We start from the raw sequence: 18184 nt of genomic DNA, 5'->3' as shown, positions 1-18184 counted from the left end.
TGCATTGGTACTTCTGCTTATTAATATCAAATTGGAAAATGTATTCCAGGAATACCAAGATATTGGTTTGATTGTGATGGTTAATTGGGAATTAAATGCTCTACCCCATGTCTTTTGTATTTTTTTGAAAATGGATACATTTCGGTTTACTACTGGACTGACTTATCAGATGGTTAGAACAGTGTGCTAATGAAACAATATTGTGTAAGGATCAAGTGAAGAGATCCTTACCTTTCTGAGGTGGCTGGGGCAGAAGAGGCTGTGGTGGGTTCTGCAGCAGAGGGGCCAGGGAGGCAGCCGATAACTGAGCCTGTAATAGACAGGGGGGCGGAGCCTGGGCCTGGAGGCTGAAGGAAGGCGGTGGAGGAAGGGACTGCATCATAGCAGGGTTGGCCTTAAGCAGAGGTGGACCTTGTGGCTGGTTCTGTAAATAGAATACATTGTAACAACTGGAAAAACAACAACAAAAATAGCGATTATCTACGACACTACTAAAGATTAGAAAGAAGTTGACGACACCAGAAATTATACTTGCCATTTGTGGAGACATATGAGGCAGGGTCTGTATCCTCTGTGCATTCCATTTGAACGGCATATTTGGGTTATATGCAGCTTCTACCAGCACCCGGTCTCCTACTTGTGGTGTCTTGCCTTTAACGGCACTAGAAAAAAATAAGGGGTCAACACTTAGTTTTACCCCAAAGCAAAAAGAACCCTTTCCTAAAAATCTTCAATTTTTGATAATGCACATCTTCTGATCTTGTCATATTTTGCAAATAAGCTAGAAATTATACTTCTGCATCCAGTTAAAGAAAAACAAAGGTTTTTAAAAGATACCAAAATGTTATGCTCGCAGATTCACAGAGACAATGTATTACACTTTAATTTTACATTCTGGGATAAAGCCATGGTGAGCTGGGTTTACCCCTTTGTTTTCACATTGGGCCAAAATGGGTTAAACAAACCTTATCTGGAAGAAGACATCTTCATCTACAAATCCAAATGTGTCGTGCAGCTTGGTAACTACCCCAGTAAACACTCGCTGTTTCTGTGGCTGGGTTTGCTGCTGGCTTGACCTCGGTGCTGGGTAGGAGACAGTGATCTGTGCTGTTTGCTGGGGGTTAGTGAGGCTAAGGCTGGTAGGCAAGGCGACAGATGGCTGCAAAATTTTGAACTAGCCAGTTAGACATTTCTGAATACACAGTACATGCATTGAAAAAAGAGCAATCCTTGAACAAGATGTTTCATAACACTGTCGAATCAAAACACAGTCATTACATCATATCAGCCTTGCAAAACAAATGTTGACTAAGGGCTAGAAATCCCCACTAGTCCTGAACCTAGAACTACACTCAAATAACTATTTTTTATATGATCAGGACCCAGAAGTTTGAGCAATCAGGCTCCTGTTAACAGATGGTTTCTCCTCTATAGCTGGATGAATAACTCCTGATACACAAGTACGTGACTGATGGCCAATAGTCCTGACACCTGGTCATTTTAATAATATACCTAAGCAGAGGGAGCTCTTAAAGCCAGGAGTGACTGCAGGACAAGTGTAAGTTTCTGACCTTGGTATTAAACTAAACTATTGTATTTCAGGTTATACATTTCTAAAAAATCATTACACCAATAATGTATTAAAAAAAAGAGGAACTTGGGAGTGAAACATTACCTGAGAAAGCAAGGCTTGATGGGGCGGCTGTAACTAAATTAAAAATACAATCATCAGTTAGGCCATGTTCATGGTACATGTATAGTGTATAAGGGTTCTTCACAAATTCAAGACCATACAGCAAAATAACAAAGGATCACGAAATTTAAATGTTATATACAATATATTTTACATCATTTGAAGCGACCCTAAATAAGGGAATTTGAAGCTACTCAAAATAATTTACAATTCACATGAAGGCAAAATTATACAAACCAGGCCTTGAAGTGTTAGACATACCTGCTGTTGGACGCTGTACATGGTCTGCTGTGGCGGCGGCTGCTGTTGCTGCTGCTGTTGTTGCTGATACTGCTGCAATAAACAAATGATACATGGATTCAACTGTAAAACAGCAAGCATCAATAAAATGTTTGCATCTGTTAACTTTGCCCAATATATTTTTATAGTTGAATTATAATGCTATTTATGTCGTTTAATTAGGACGTCACTTTAAGAACATAAGAAAGTTTACAAACGAGAGGAGGCCATTCAGCCCATCTTGCTCGTATGGTTGTTAGTAGCTTATTGATCCCAGAATCTCATCAAGCAGCTTCTTGAAGGATCCCAGCGTGTTAGCTTCAACAACATTACTGGGGAGTTGGTTCCAGACCCTCAATTCTCTGTGTAAAAAAGAGCCTCCTATTTTCTGTTCTGAATGCCCTTTTATCTAATCTCCATTTGTGACCCCTGGTCCTTGTTTCTTTTTTCAGGTCAAAAAAGTCCCCTGGGTCGACATTGTCTATAACTTTTTGAATCAGATCACCGCGTAGTCTTCTTTATTCAAGACTGAATAGATTCAATTCTTTTAGCCTGTCTGCATACGACATGCCTTTTAAACCCAGGATAATTCTGGTTCCTCTTCTTTGCACTCTTTCTAGAGCAGCAATATCCTTTTTTTAATCGGGATGCAGTATTTTCAAATCATGATCGAAGACAGGTTGTGTAGCAGAGTACAGGGAGTACGTGACTGTGCTGTTACTTGCATAAATTGCGTAAACCACGTTGAACTCAAAGTAGGAGTCTCCTGTGGATACTCAGGCTGCTGTTGCAAAGAAATTTGCCATGTCAGCATCACAGGTGCCTCACCTTGTGATAAGATACGATTTCATTCTTTCATTTCATGTAGAAATAAAATAACAGCGATTAATTTTGTTTATGAATAAAAAAAACAAACTTTTGACTCGTATTTTAAATGATGTATTTAACATTTAATCATAATAGGACATGATTTCATTATTTTTCTTTTCATTAAGAATCAAAAAAGTGTGACTACGGTCATCTCAACTACCCTCTCGTTTAATTGGGACAGCTGCTTATCCGGGATATTTTTCCTTCTCCTGAGGCGTCCCAATAAAGCGGCACTGACTGTACACTTTAAAATTCTGCATATTTATCAATTAATATCATCAACCTTATCCACAGATTTTACTTTGCCCACATTGAATGAGGTGTTAACACTGTGATACACTGGGGGACTGGTGCACACTTGACATTTTTCCTCAACCATTCCTCATTTGGTTTGCATATGCTAGAAGAACAAGAAACAACTCCAGGATTGGTTGAGAAATGGGGTATGACCCTGTTGTCATGGTAGCTGCTCTACTCCAGAAGATGTTAGAAGTCAAATATTTTCAGACTTAGTTATCACTATAGAGAACCAACTTCTCTTACTTTCTTCTTGTAGTACTCGACTAAGAATTTGATCAACTCTGTCTTGTTTTCATTCTTACATTAGAAAGCATCTTTAAAGTTATTTAATACAATCTACAAAATGTATTAAACAATGAACAACACTTCAAAACAGTTACCCCAGTTCTGTGACTGCCATAGGGTAAGATATGAAGATCATATTTTGCTTGGAATGGCTCACCTGTTGCAGGGCTGCGGCAGCTGCAGCGGCAGCTTGCTGCTGCAGGGCAGCTGTTTGTTGGGACAGCTGGTAGTTTGCTGCAGCAGACTGGGAGTTGAGGCTGGCTGCTGCCATGGCAGACTGCTGGGAGTACATTGCTGGGGAGGCTCCAAGCAGAGAGGGCGGCTGAACCCCTAATGCTACCAGGAAACAACACCAGTTATAAAATCTACACAAAGATGATTACTTACTAGTGTAAATAGATCAAAGGCAGATACATACACTACAAGGGTTTGACAAACAGGAACACCTGCCACATTAGCCACCATAGGTTGCACCGATACAAAATGGAGAGCCTGCCTACAGTATTACTTAAATTGTTCTGGAGGGACATTCCTCAAGGGAAGCCTATCAGCTCTCACGCAATGGAAAACAGAGTCCCTGCTTTTGACATTTTCCTTTGAGAAGCATCAGTAATTTGTGCAGCTTTGAACACAGCATACCTTCAGTCAAACACCTATCTGCCCTCTACAATCAGCTCTCTTGCTCACTGTTACCAAAACTAATTTAAAAAAAAAAGGAGATGCAACATTCATTACTGAAATGCATTTAACAAAGATTTTCTGTGGTACTTATTTGGGGTGCAATGATATACTCATGTCACAATACAGCCCCTTTCACACTAGCATGATCTATCTGGGTCAGAACCTACCCGGGCAGGACACGGTGTCACACGGGTCGGGTATGTGATTCACGCTGCTTTTGAGAAAGCAGGGTTGACCTTGTTGACGGATGCAAGTAAACAATGCCCTGGAAGCAGCTGGACTGAACCGTCGGCCCAAATGCCGATTAGAGCAAATGTTTCTACATCCCTGCTGCAATCTGGCTCATGCTGTGTCTCAAGCAACCAAAATATGGCTAAACAGAAACATTCCTTGCGGAAGTGAAACTTTCACCACAGGTGTGGCTGTTTGTTATTAAGTCGGCTCATCAACGGCTATCAAGCATTTTGTCTCGTGTCTCGGTCAAGCCGGGTCAAAGCATGTCAACCCACATCCTGAGGTGGAACCAGATACGTGGTTTCACACCACGCAGGATTGTGACCCGGGTAGGAGTGCCAGTGTGAAAGGGGCTTACGATACACCTCATGACATGCAGGTTGTGATACGATATGTATCAGGATACATGCGATGGTCCTGATGAGCCACTTGTGTGATGCAGAATAACATCAAATGGTAATTTAATGACAGACTATTTTGTTAAAAGACAAACATTAAACAAGTTAGTAAGTTTATGTATTAATATATAAAAACACTCACTGTTCATTCAATAATCTCCTGGTGAACTACAATAAACTATGTTGTGCTTTTGGTCATTGAGCATGATACAAACTATCATGTAAAGAACACATCACTATTAAATTGATACATGGTGAATTGTTACACCTGACATATTTAACTTTTACAAGTAAAACTGACTCACTACTTCAGTTACAGGCAGAATCAGGTTAATGTTGCAATTACTTGCAGTAACATCATCAACCCAGCGTTACAGCTCAAGCAAAATTAATGTAAGTTACAATTTACAGTGAGCACCAACAGAAAGTTGGTTCTCAACATGGACGAATAGGGCAACAATCCTCTTAAATATGTAAAAGAAATATTTCTGGTTGAAAACTTTGTTTTTTTATATGTCATTTAAAAACAGAACAAAACAAAAAAACAGTAGTCTACTCACAGTGCAGGCTGTTCATGTCAAGAGACTGACCCTGCTGGGAGACTGCCGAGCCTGCAAACTGAGCAGCCCACGGCGGATTCTTCTGTCCCCCAAACTGAGCCATAATGGACAGGCCCCGGTTTGTCTAAATAACCCTTCAAGTTGTGCTAAAACCTGCTGAAATGTACAAGAACCACATAATGCCCAGTAAATCAGGGGTCAACGGAACAAGTCACACATTTTAATTTTTAACATAAAAAATAAAAGACATGCAATAAGTACAAATAATATACACAAGCCATGATGAACACCAAACACTAACGTGTGCTATATTTTAAATATTATTAATTTACATACAAGATATTTAAAACCATCACAAAAACACTATTTTTGACAGCCTACGCATTGTCGTCTGCGCTTGGTACACACTTTGCTCAACAACTAAAAGTTATACGGTGCAATACAAATATTAGTTTCGCAGAACTAAACGTTTTCGTCATAATATACACATTTCTGCCCTAAATCTATTACAAACAATGTTTGTCTGTAAATCTTAGAAAATAAGACTTAATGGGTGTCCTGGGAGATGCTCAGCAAGCTCACCACGGCAATGATGTTTTGTTTCCCAGCGTATGCAAACAGAATGGTTTTTGGGCCTGTATGTGTCATACAAACTGCACTTGGATAACGATAGAAATGATCTACTCGCACATAAAATGCAAAATCATGCGTTTTAAAATATACAAATGAAGCAATCGCTTACAACAATTCTATTGCAACCTTTGTGTTTTTACTTTAATGTTATACATTTTAAAACTCTTTTGTTGCTTACCCCGTCCTCTGTGTACATTCACGCTGCACCGGTTTAGGATCGATGCAGTTCTTTGCGGATACAAATCAACACAGCGCATGCGCACTAGTATACTGTTGCGCAGTCGCATTGGTCATCTCACTGCCCCTCAGTTCTAAAATAATACCATAATTTGAATTAAATTGTACGACTTGCAAGGTAACTCGAGAATTCTGCAAGGAGATAACTCTCCCTGCTTGAGGAGTGCAACGTCGTCACTGACTCGAGAAAGGGCGCCATTGGGTCAGAGTAGATGGTACAGAAGCACTGGGTAAGCGTTTTAGAGTGCAACAACCAGGATGAAGTTGTTGGTATTGGGCATTAGCAGTCCGTCGTACTACAATTACAGTGCCAGCTTCAACCGCTCCTACCCAAAAAAACTAAATGCAGGAATGGTTTGTCATTTACAGGCTATGCAAGGTAAATTGCCAGGGTGCAATTAACACTTTAGCCTCTGTGTGGCTCACAGTGATATACTCCATACTGTATAATTGTATAAGACTACAATTACAGTGCCAACTTCAACTGCTCCTACCGAAAAAACTAAACGCAGGACTTCGTTCACATTTCAAATCCACATTTGTTCAATGAAACAAGTTTCAGCACGTGGTGTTGCTGGGAAGGAGGGTCAGAAATGTATTTTATAATAGAAGCGCGGACTGGCAGCCAGTGTTCTATGAAGTAGAGTGTTGTTTAGTGAGCTTGTGTGTAATTATTATTATTATTATTATTATTATTATTATTATTATTATTATTATTATTATTTCTTTCTTTCTTTCTTTCTTTCTTTCTTTCTTAGCAGACGCCCTTATCCAGGGCGACTTACATCGTAAACAAAAATACATTTAAAAAATCCAAGTTGAATACAAGTGCACGTCTGGTGCTTTATTCTAATTTGCAAACCAGCTAGTTGAGCCTTGGAAGGAACCGCATTTGCTAGATCTGAGGGCTGCCTTTTCAAAGGTGGCAAATAGAATTAATAAACCGGCATTGTTCGATTCCCGAACGTCCATTCCATTTTAAAAGTCAATTACAGTATGCTTTCTATAGTTTATTTATTTATTTATTATTTAAGTTTGAAAAAAAAATGTCAAAACAAAAGTTTCATGAAATAAAAAAAATCATTAAATTAATACGTACTTGTTTAAGTCTGAAAAAACATTTGTCATAAGTATTTATTGTATAACGTGACATGCATTGCAAAACCTTCAAGAAAATGCAGGTGAGTATCTAGATATGTTAAGAGTTTAATGTTAATCAAAGGAACGTGTAAGGTTTATAAGAATGTGTTAATACTGTGATGGACTTATTTTTAATGGTAAGCCCTACCTTCAACACTACTTAAAACAAAATACACAGGTGCTGAGGGTGTGCAGCTGGTCTACCTCATTAGTGCTGATTGATTGATTGATTGATTGATGGAGACTATAAAGGAGGTTTATATAAAGGAGGTGTTGTGTTGGAGCTGAGCTGTGTGCTATCATTGTGTGCCACCCAGAGGCTAAAAGGTTAATTGTACCATGGCAATTTGTTCCTTATTTTGTTTAGCAAGGTACAAAGCGTATACCTTGTAAATGACAAACCATTCCTGCATTTATTTTTTTTGGGTAGGAGCCGTTGAAGCCGGCACTGTAATTGTAGTATTATATGCTGTACTGTGAATGTCCAATATCAAAGCAACTTCAGCTTGGTAGTGCACCATTTACATTTTTGTTTCTTCTTACGGGGAAAAAAAAAACCAAAAAAACGTGGAAAATAAGGGTAACCAATGAGTTTTTATGAACCGGCTCTTCAGCTGTTATATATCATAAATAAGTGTGTAACACTGGTACATTTCACCATCACTTGACCCGTGATCTGCCAGCAGGTGCTTCACAATGAGTGTGTGTTGGACATGGAGAGAAGACCAATAAGTACATTTAGATCAGGATCTCGGTATACGAAGACTCTGTCTTTAATTTACCATAGGTAACTTATGTTTCAATGATCAATACATATAGATCTGGGGTCTCCAATCCTGGTCCTGGAGGGCTGGTGTCCCTCCTATTTTTGTTCCAGCTGTACCCTAATTACTTAATTGGACCAATTAAGCTTCTAATAAGCACTTGATTCATCCAATTAAGTAATTATGGTACAGTTGGAACAAAAACCAGGAAGGACACCGCCCCTCTAGGACCAGGATTGGAAACCCCCGATATAGATGATTTTAAAATATGTTTAGGGTTTTAAAAGCTAAAAAAGGGGCAACACTAAAGAAATAACATTTCAGTGCCCTGTTAAATCCCTGTCCTTATTTTTAGACTCTGCACAATGCAAATTAATTTAGAAAACAGGTAATAGAGTACTGGCTCTAACAAGTATTTAGCAATTCCATTTTTACAATGTTGGGATATCACAGGGAAAAATTACCTACAAACATATAACTTAATCAGTTATCTGAAAAAGCACACAAGTCAACAATTTACTGATTCAATTGACAGACAGTCCATGGTTTGCAGCATAATACCAAGCTCTTGAAAGAATGGTTTAAGGTTAAGCAACAACAAGCAAGGTTCTGTAAGTTTTTAGATAATTGGTTGGCGTGGTTACAATCCATTTCCTGTTAGCCAAGGCAAGTATGCTCATAATATACGCATACAGATATTCCGTACCACAGCTGTAAAAAACAACACTGAAAAAGCAAAGCACCATGTCCTTTAGCTACTGTACAGTATGTATGTGTGTGTATATATATATATATATATATATATATATATATATATATATATATATATATATATATATATATATATAATATATGTGTGTGTTTGTGGCATACTTATAGATATATGGCAAAGCATGCCCTTACCAAGTTTCATTGGAAAGCTGGATCAAGTGTGACAACGCAAATGCAGGAACGGATTACCCCTTTTTTGTTTAGTTTTAATGTGGGCATTTCATTTAGAAAGTACGCAAAAAACTGCAATTGTTTGAATGATTTATTGTGCACATATATATTACACACAATGTATGTTTTTTTTAATACACACAGTTAAGTTGGCATATATTTAATATGGTAAAACTTAAGAAACTAAGAGGTTGATTTGATCAACCTAATAACCGCTTGGGATAATGCGGCTTATCCTGGCTGGGTGCCAGTTGGTCAAATGAACCCTTAGTCAAGTAGACAGACTATTACAGACAATATAAATTTTTGATATAAATGTTTTGATATGTTCAATTATATTTTGACCTTTCTAAATACAAAATACATCTCTGACACCAGGCAACATATTTCTTTGAAGGCTCTGACTGGTAGAAATGCTGCCGTAAGGTTATATTTGTTTGAGTCAAGAAGGGCAAGTTGAGAACTGTTACAAATGCTTTTTTAAATTAACAGTAGAATGAAATACATTAAAACCAAGGTCTGGTGACAGAAAAAACAGCAACAGACACTCACAAATGCTATAGATAAGTTACACCTGTTCTTTAATAAAATAAAGGCCACACATTATACCTAGTATCTATATTGTCATCAGGTAAAAGGGAGATGTATTGCTCATGGGTGAAATATATTTCTACTGGTCCTTTAGTTTTTTTCAAGATCTAAATACACTTGCAGGTTAATTTCATTCACCTCATCTTGCACCTGTACAAAAAAAAAAAAAAAAATTGTTTAGTGGACTCCTGATTCTCTGTGTTCCCTTAACATAGCATCTCCCCACAACAGCTCAGGAGAACTGAAGGTCAGTGGGTGTCCTCCAAATCCACCAGTAAGACAATCGCCAATGCGACACTCTCTGTGGGATCCCCAGCCAAGATGGACAACTCAAAGTATTCTGTCTCTATACCTCAGAAACTTCAGTCACATTAACTTAATATGGCAAACATAGTAAGTCTGAAGTCAGTGTTATGGTCACTAATACATTTAGCACACAGTATTTCTATTTATTATTATTATTATTTATTTCTTAGCAGACGCCCTTATCCAGGGCGACTTACAATTGTTACAAGATATCACATTATACATTATTTCACATTATACAGATATCACATTATACATTATTTTTACATACAATTACCCATTTATACAGTTGGGTTTTTACTGGAGCAATCTAGGTAAAGTACCTTGCTCAAGGGTACAACAGCAGTGTCCCCCATCCTGGGATTGAACCCACAACCCTCCGGTCAAGAGTCCAAAGCCCTAACCACTACTCCACACTGCTGCCCTCTATAACCTTGCAAATATGACGTCACTACTTGAAATGGTCTCAGATACGAGGCTTCGGCAGCTGAATATTTGTTTTACTAAATGAAAGTCTATAGTTTTTTAAAATACTGTATATATACAACCATTAACACAAAAGGTTTAAAACAAATATTTTCAGTGTAGATTTACAGCTTTAGTTCTGATAAAAGGGAGTTTAACCACCAGAATTTAAGTTTATTTAAGTTACATTTGACAGTTTTCACTTGCATGCACAGCTTTAAAAAAAAAAGTAAACCCCAGTAATGTTATTACTTCATGAAAATGTGTCATTTGCCACTTTGTTTATTGCGAAGAAACTACAATAGCAGGGGTAAAAAAAATAAAGAAAAAAAGCGATATCTGTACTGTTTCTGCTTGAAATACACACATGAAAAGTGTATCATTTTAAGTTTGAGATCCTCTACTTTATAGTTAATTCAGTGGCGCAAAGTAAAGCCTTCACAACCTATTCTGGAATATTACAGTTTTACATATTATTTTAGGATAAATAGTATTGGAAATTGCTTTAATTGTGTAAGATTTTGTGCAGCATGTGATTGGAACAGGAAAGTGAAAGTAGTTTTGAATTAATTTAACTTAAATATGTTAGTAATGTACTTTAGCTTAGGTATTGTATTAAGTTATATGATTGATTAACCTGTTACGTTTGACCTGTTGTCAAAGCAATAACATTTTTTTCTTTAATCTTCCAAAACACCAGATGTTTGTCTCCAGTTTATTGTAGAAAGTCTTGGGAAGTTGAGTGGGGCTGCTGTATGTTTTAAAATGAGAAACAGTTTGGTTGTATTATAGAAATACATGAAAAAAACTGCAGTGCAGTGTTGCAACATTTTGTTACTGTATGTAAAGTCTGATTGGATAGTCAGATTTTCATGACCATTTAAACAACCCCCCACCACTACACACATCTTAAGCACCCTGTGGCACCCCCAAGGTTTGGAAATTTTCTTATCTGGCCCGCCAGAGAATGTAATTGAGTATCACTGGTCTCGATAATGTATTGGTATTACCTAATTTTTGTGTCCAGTAGTTCTTTAATCGTTGCTAACTATTTCATCATCCTCTTCATCACCTCCGTAATGGTCTGAAACAAACACAAAACAAAACAAACACAAACACAAACACTAATACTAATATATATATATATATATATATATATATATATATATATATATATATATATATATATATATATATATAATTTTTGTTTGTTTTCTGTTTGTTTGTATATATATATACACTTAAATCGAAAGATTCCATGCATTCTAAATACTGTTGAGCTAGAGGGATATAATCCCTGATGGGGATTGGTTTGTGTTTCCTGATCCGTGATGTCACCGCAGCATCCACTCTGCCACAAAGTACAATAAGTTTTATAATTTTGAATTAAGTGCTTATTTGTTTCGTGGAGACAATGGCATTTAGTAAACCCTCCACGAGTAATAAGCGAAAGTATGAGGATGAAAACCGAGGCTTTAGCCAGAATGGGAGGAAGAGTTTGCTTTCGCAGAAAACAGAGGTAAACCTCGTCTCCTCTGCAAAAAATCGCTTACACATTACAAGGCGAGCAACCTGAAACGTCATTATGAAACAAACCACCAAAAAATTTCATTTGAATATCCTTCTGGATCAGACTTGAGGAGAAACGAGCTGGCCTCTTTAAAAGCATGTCTCAGCAGTCAGCAGATGCTCTTTTCAGCATTAAGTAAAGAAGCGGATGTAATGAATGAAGCCAGTTTTGTTGTGGCATCGAATATCGCTCGTGCCAAGTGTCCTTATTCAGATAGAGAATTTGTTAAAAAAGACCATTGCAAAAGTGGTGACAATTTTGAATCCAGATATCAAGAAACTTCAATGACTAGTAAGCCCGATTCCATCTTCAAGGCACACTACGGAGAGGTGCATCTTCGAGATCAGTGCTGATGTTGCAACGAAGATGCAAAATGGTTAAAAAACCAAGCTGGTGTTCAGCTTAGCACTTTACGAGTCTACAGACATCCAAGACAAACCACAACTAGCAATATTTGCTCGCTATGTTTCAGCCGATATGAATGTGAAAGAAGAAATGCTGGACTTTGGAAGAAACAACCCACGATGTTGGCATTAAGAACGCACTGGATAGCGCACTGGAGAATGCTGGTGTACCCCTGGACAAACTTGTCAGTGTTGCAACAGACAGAGCTCCGGCAATGTTGGGAATGCATCATACATTGTGAACCGCTCACGGGCAAATATTTCAAATATGAAAATGTCATGACGACGATCCTGCACATTGTCAATTTCATCGTGACGAACGGGAAGACTCACAAACAGTTCAAAAATGTCATCAAAGAGCTTGATCTTGAAGATAAATCCGACGACGTCTCCTTCTTCTGTGTTGTCACGAGTGACCCTAAAACCCATCTTCCCTTGCACAAGGTGCAAGCACCTTTTTTAAGTGAAAGGTGTATGCGGCAGAGATGGATGGCTCTTTGATAGAAACAGCTTCATTTATTTGAAGTTTTCCCACTGATGATGGGAATGTGATGAGCCCAGCTAACAAGATTTAAGTTTTTTGCACGTATCAGGCTTTTAAAGACCATCACCCACACCTGTGAGCAGTAACTGACCCAAGACTGTCACAGCTACTGAATGCAGACTGATCTTTAGGATACAAATTGAACATTTGTTAAACGGCAACAAATATTGTAATGACTGTAATGTATTTTAAAGAATATAAAGTCAGCAGAAATATTAAACAAATTGTTAAAACACACTATTCAGAAAAAAATGTTATAATGTACTCTGTATTAGTCTATGAGAATATTGTAGGATCCTATATTCCTGTTTATTCTAGTATAACAGAAGACAAATGTTATTAGTGAATGTGTAATGTCAGGCCAACCTGCTGAAAGTTCCAAACCTCCCTTATCAGCCAAAAGCATATTTTTTAATCAGACACAGAGCCTTAAAACATTGTGATCCAGCGAGAACAGAATGGCACAGAACAGAACTCTGGAGCACAGTTAATATGCCAGGAACAATTGAACTAAAATAGGTTTGTGGTTCTACTATAGTAAGAAAAAATAAAAGTATTTAAATAAATAAGAAAACTGAGATTTTCAAAATAAGAAACCTAATATAATAACCTTAAGTAAATGCATGAAAATGCATGTATAGCAGTCCTAAGTTTTAATATTCAAGGTTACATTTGCTGCCAAGCAGGTGCCTAATTAAAAATTAACCTCTTGCCTTTTGTGTATAACAATGAAGTAAAATAAAATTGCAATTTATAAAAGAGACTGCTATATTGATCTGAATTAGAAATATATTCTATAAAATCATTTAAAGTTAAACTGTTATACAAATACAATAATTATTGTTGAAAGAACATACTACAGTTAAAAAAGAAGTTCAGTACTAACCGACACTGCCAGAATATTGTAATAATTGTACTGTGTTTAAAGAATATAAAACCAGCATAAACAATATTGCAGCAAATTATGAACAGGTTACAAGGATTTGAACTAAGAAAACTGAACAAGTGTTAATGTTAGAAAAAAAAGCTTTGTCTGTGTGCCGTTGTTATTAGCATGCATATAAACTCTTGGAAGCTGGTCAGACTTAAAAATAGGGCCTCCTCTATCTTTAAATTAATAAGCACTATCGTGCGAGGAAGCCTGTGTTAACCTGGCAGAAGCAGGCATCTGGTTTTTTTTAGCTTGAAAATTAAGTCATAGTTTTCGGGGAACTAAACACAGAGGCTAGGTATTGCAAATTAACAAAAAGAAAAAGTAACCCTTTCTAGACAACAATGTTTAAAACTAAAAAAGCTATATCTATTTGAGTTTTATTGTAACAAGTAAAAACTGAAGAAAGGAACCGAGTATCTACTTTGCTTGAGAGTGTATTCATAGTCAAGTTTCTTATTTAGAAAAGAAGTAAGCTTGAGTCTTTAAGCTAAACACAGGTATTCTATAATAATTCAAACAGACTATAAGTGTAAATGTTTTATTATAACAGAAGAACTGTTAAGTTTGAATATAAGACAATAAAGTGTAAACTGGACTTTAGTAACTTTATGTATACAGTACTGAAGAAAATATAATTAAATTGGTGACCTCGCCTTTACCTGCTTGTAGCAGAGCAGTGCTAGGCATAGTTAAAAATAGATTTTGACAGTTGAAGCAAGACTCGCTGGTCGTCAACAGTTTTGAATCCAAGGTCTTTCTATAATGAGCAAAATTAACTAACGAAATACCTTTTGGTACCGAATAAGAGTGTATTATGGTGTAATGTCCATTCTCTTCATTCTATTATAGAAATTAATGAAAACTTGGCAGCCAAAGCAAGCATTTCATTTAAATTAGAAAAGTTGTCTACAGTATCAGTTCTTGTCAGGAAGGTAGCGACACTAATGTTTGTGAGCCAATAATACAGAGGCTTTTGTATTACAAAAGAAAAAGCAACTGTTGGACAAAATTACATTTAAAACTAAAAAAAACATAGTGTTGCATTTATTTAAGTTTTACCTCAGTAATAAACAGAGGTATTTATTTACAGGGAAACTGTAGAGTTTAAAAGTGAAAGAATTAAAAGTCTGTCTCAGACGCACAGTAGAATTCTGTAAGGGCATTAGACCTTCAAAAGATAAGGCTTATTCTTTGGCACCTCAAGGCAGGGTTTTGCTGTTGGCTTTTAAAAGCGGGATTTGTCAACCCTGAATGATAACCAACAGAAGGTGCTTTAAGAAAGACAGGAGTATGTACCTCTTTATATTAAGAAAATAATGAGAGCTTAGTTATAAAAAATTAGGATGTAAGCTTTTTATTTTTTTCCGAAAAGATACTGTTTCGAGGCCCTCTTGAATCCGGCCAAAAAATGACTTCATGCGATGAATTTGGAAAGTAGAGTTTCATATTGACCCTTTGAGTAGTGAGTTCTAAAATGCACTGCTGGTCCTACGGGAGTGAGTTTTTTTTTCTGTCTTCTGCATGCGCTTGATATGAGTACAGCGTACAAACAAGCTGAAAGCTATATGCTTGTATGTATGTAATGAATACTGACGAAATACAGACAAATCATTTTGATCGTAAATAAATGGGGTGGAACAACCACAACGACACGTCCTAACAAAAAAAAGGATGAGAGAAAGAGAGCGACATGAATAAATCATATCCGGGTAAACAGGAGGTGGGGGCGGAGGGAGTGGGAGATTCTAATGCTTCAGTGTATGATACTCCTGAAGCGTGGAGCAACGCACAGAGCTTAGCTGTCACTTGATGTTGATGATAAATATTCTTTGCTTATGTCTTCACTGACACACTCGCTGACATCTGATTCAGTGGAAAAATTGTATGTATTTGAATTTAAATTGGAATCTGAATTCAGTATTATTACTAATACTTCTTTCTCACAGCGATTTTTGACGGTATACAAACACTGTTGACATTTTCGTGAATGGGTTTATTATATGCGCTTGGCCAATTGTGCGCCGCCCCCTGGGAGCTCCAGTCCACTGTCGGCAGTGGAATAGCCTGGACTCGAACCAGCAACCTCCAGGCTATAGGGCGCATCCTGCACTCCACGCGGAGCATCTTTACCGGATGCACCACTTGGGAGCCCCTAGGGTAAGTTAATTTCTGACCTTACTCAGACAGTCTTCAGTTTCCAGAACAAGCTGAAGCTTCTTCAGAGGGACTTAAAGTCGAGAGACTTCAACCACTTTCCTCGGCTCAACAATATGGAAAAAATATGCCCTGAAACCAAAGTAGAAGAGCAGAAACTTGAGGAATATAACAGCAAATTGCAAGGTCTGCTGGATGACTTTTGTTGCAGATTTGAAGACTTGCAGAAGTTGAAACCCTGCTTTGCCTTTCTAGTGAATCCATTCATGGTTGATGTGATCGACGACGGTTGTCTGATCCCCAAACCTTTGGTGACAAATAAATACATCTGCTGTGGAAATGGAACTACTGGAACTCCAGGAGGACGAGGGTCTAAAGATGGTGCGTAAATCAGAGTCTACAATCGAGTTGTGGAAACACTGTTCTGTCCTTACTGACCAGCACCTCACAGAACCCCTCCGTACCGCCCTGACAACATATCAGCCCGACTTCAAGCAGCTCACGTCCAGGATGGAGACCCACAAGGTGTCCAGCAGCAACTAGCAGTGTTACAGTGAGTAGTATGTTAATCTTTTTATAACATTGCAGTGTTTACACTAGACTGAAGAATGCATGTTTAAATGTTATATTGCAGGTCTAAAATTATTTTATTTATGTATCTTACGTCTCGTCATGAGCAGGTACTGTACTGCATTTGTCATCCACAAAGCTCTCAAAAGTATTTAATACACTTAGCAGTCATACAAAACAAAAAGCTTATTTTAAAAAAAAAAAAGCAATTATTTCAGGACAGTTATCGTATTTTGTTTCATAATAACTGAATATATTTTATATTAAAGTCGTAATTCATATAGTAAAAATGGAAACAATGGAAACACTGTAGTTTTTCTTTTTATATTAAAATTGAAAAATTACACAAAAACTGTTAGGCTCTCCAATGTTCTCCCTTGTTCTTGTGTGCTTTGCTGCCATCTAGTGTCAAGAGATACCACTACAGAGTAATGCAAAATTCCGTTGGAGAGAATTAAAAAAAATGTTTAAAACAATTGCTTGCAAACACATTTTACAGTATGTGTCGTGCGGCTCTCGCCAATATGAAGATTTTGGTTTGCGGCTTGTAGGGTCAGGAAGTTTGGCCATCCCTGGTATAATCACTCGTCAGTATAGAAGTCAATGGGAATAAAAATGGGATCGGATCCATGACCACTAGAGCCGGATCATGAAATGGTGTTTTACTACGAGGATTTTACTACGTAATGTTGATCCAATCCTGGAGCTGCACACACCTTAACTAGGGAAACTGACCAATGAGAAGTGACCATACGTGGCACATATTTTAATGGCCCCAGCTGACAAATTTGTATACAGCTTGAGATCACAGTAATGTTGGGGAAAATGGCAAACTGATGGAAAAAGACAGGAGGATGCACTACGTTGCTGTATCCAAAACACAGGAACATGCTTTAAGTTTGTAATTCACCATAGCTCGTGTTATTTACTAATGTTACCACACTGAGGTCTCTGTCTACTTACAGTTTAACTTTCCATTTTAAATTGAAACGGTAAACTTAAAACAGCAAAATGACCTTTGTTTCTTGTGCAAATAAATATAACTTAGACATCAATAAAAACTAAATGCATTACCAAATTATTTGCATGTTCAAATACATCGAACAGACTCTTGCATCTCCATTTAATAATGTTCCAAAAACTCACTCTTGGTCTCATTTTACTAAACATTTTTAAAACTAATAAATAAACAATTACCATAATGAACATTATTGTATTTATCATAGTCAAGTTGAGTTCTTTAAATAAAACAAAAATATGTTTTAAAGATAAGAACACTTACGAACAGCTTGTCCGGTTCCAAGTAGCTGATTGATCTCAAAACTTCAAGTTGGGTCTTAAAGGATCCTGAGGCTGCCCACTTCATACCCTCATCACTCTCTGTGTATAGAAGTGTCTCCCACCCTCTGTCTGAAGTCAATCCCCACTTAATGTCTAACTGTGTAGTCGAGTCCTGCTTTCACTTGAAGTATTGGTTTGGATTATTTTTGTCACCTACATTTTTAAAACTTCAGCCAGGTCCTACTTCTTTGTTCTAGGCCTCAGCCTAATGGAAACAAGTTTAAATCCAGTCCTGGTTTTCCTGTGCTTAATAAGCTGTGTGGCTTCGAGGAGGGTGTGGCTAAACATG

The 18184-nt window shown here is 37.3% G+C and overlaps 1 protein-coding gene and 1 long non-coding RNA gene across 8 annotated transcripts in view; both read right to left on the bottom strand.

Moving 5' to 3' along the window:
* Positions 1–6382, bottom strand: part of LOC117415737 (cell division cycle and apoptosis regulator protein 1-like) — a 37621-nt gene extending 31239 nt beyond the window's left edge. Inside the window, exons 1-8 of one of the 7 annotated variants that reach the window (XM_034026466.2) lie at positions 6112–6378; positions 5301–5456; positions 3585–3763; positions 1955–2026; positions 1676–1708; positions 966–1159; positions 536–662; positions 232–424 (exon numbers count right to left, since the gene is read on the bottom strand). In XM_034026466.2, coding sequence (XP_033882357.2) covers positions 232–424; positions 536–662; positions 966–1159; positions 1676–1708; positions 1955–2026; positions 3585–3763; positions 5301–5403 — 901 coding nt within the window. In that variant the 5' untranslated portion in view covers positions 5404–5456; positions 6112–6378. Of the gene's footprint in view, positions 1–231; positions 663–965; positions 1160–1675; positions 1709–1954; positions 2027–3584; positions 3764–5300; positions 5457–6111 lie in introns of all 7 variants that reach the window. The other 6 variants (XM_034026467.2, XM_034026463.2, XM_034026464.2 and 3 more) reach the window with 6 other exon arrangements.
* A 2798-nt stretch (positions 6383–9180) lies between these two features.
* LOC131737452 (uncharacterized) lies at positions 9181–18108 on the bottom strand. Its single transcript, XR_009329062.1, has 3 exons — positions 17837–18108; positions 11389–11462; positions 9181–9757 (listed from the first exon to the last, which is right to left on the bottom strand). It is a non-coding gene; the product is annotated as an uncharacterized LOC131737452 (long non-coding RNA).
* Between the last annotated feature and the right edge of the window lie 76 nt (positions 18109–18184).

The sequence above is a fragment of the Acipenser ruthenus genome, chromosome 7 (assembly GCF_902713425.1).
Source record: "Acipenser ruthenus chromosome 7, fAciRut3.2 maternal haplotype, whole genome shotgun sequence".
Classification (NCBI taxonomy): Eukaryota; Metazoa; Chordata; class Actinopteri; order Acipenseriformes; family Acipenseridae; genus Acipenser; species Acipenser ruthenus.
Note: the sequence above shows the minus strand (reverse complement) of the source record. Positions and strands in the feature narration are given on the sequence as shown.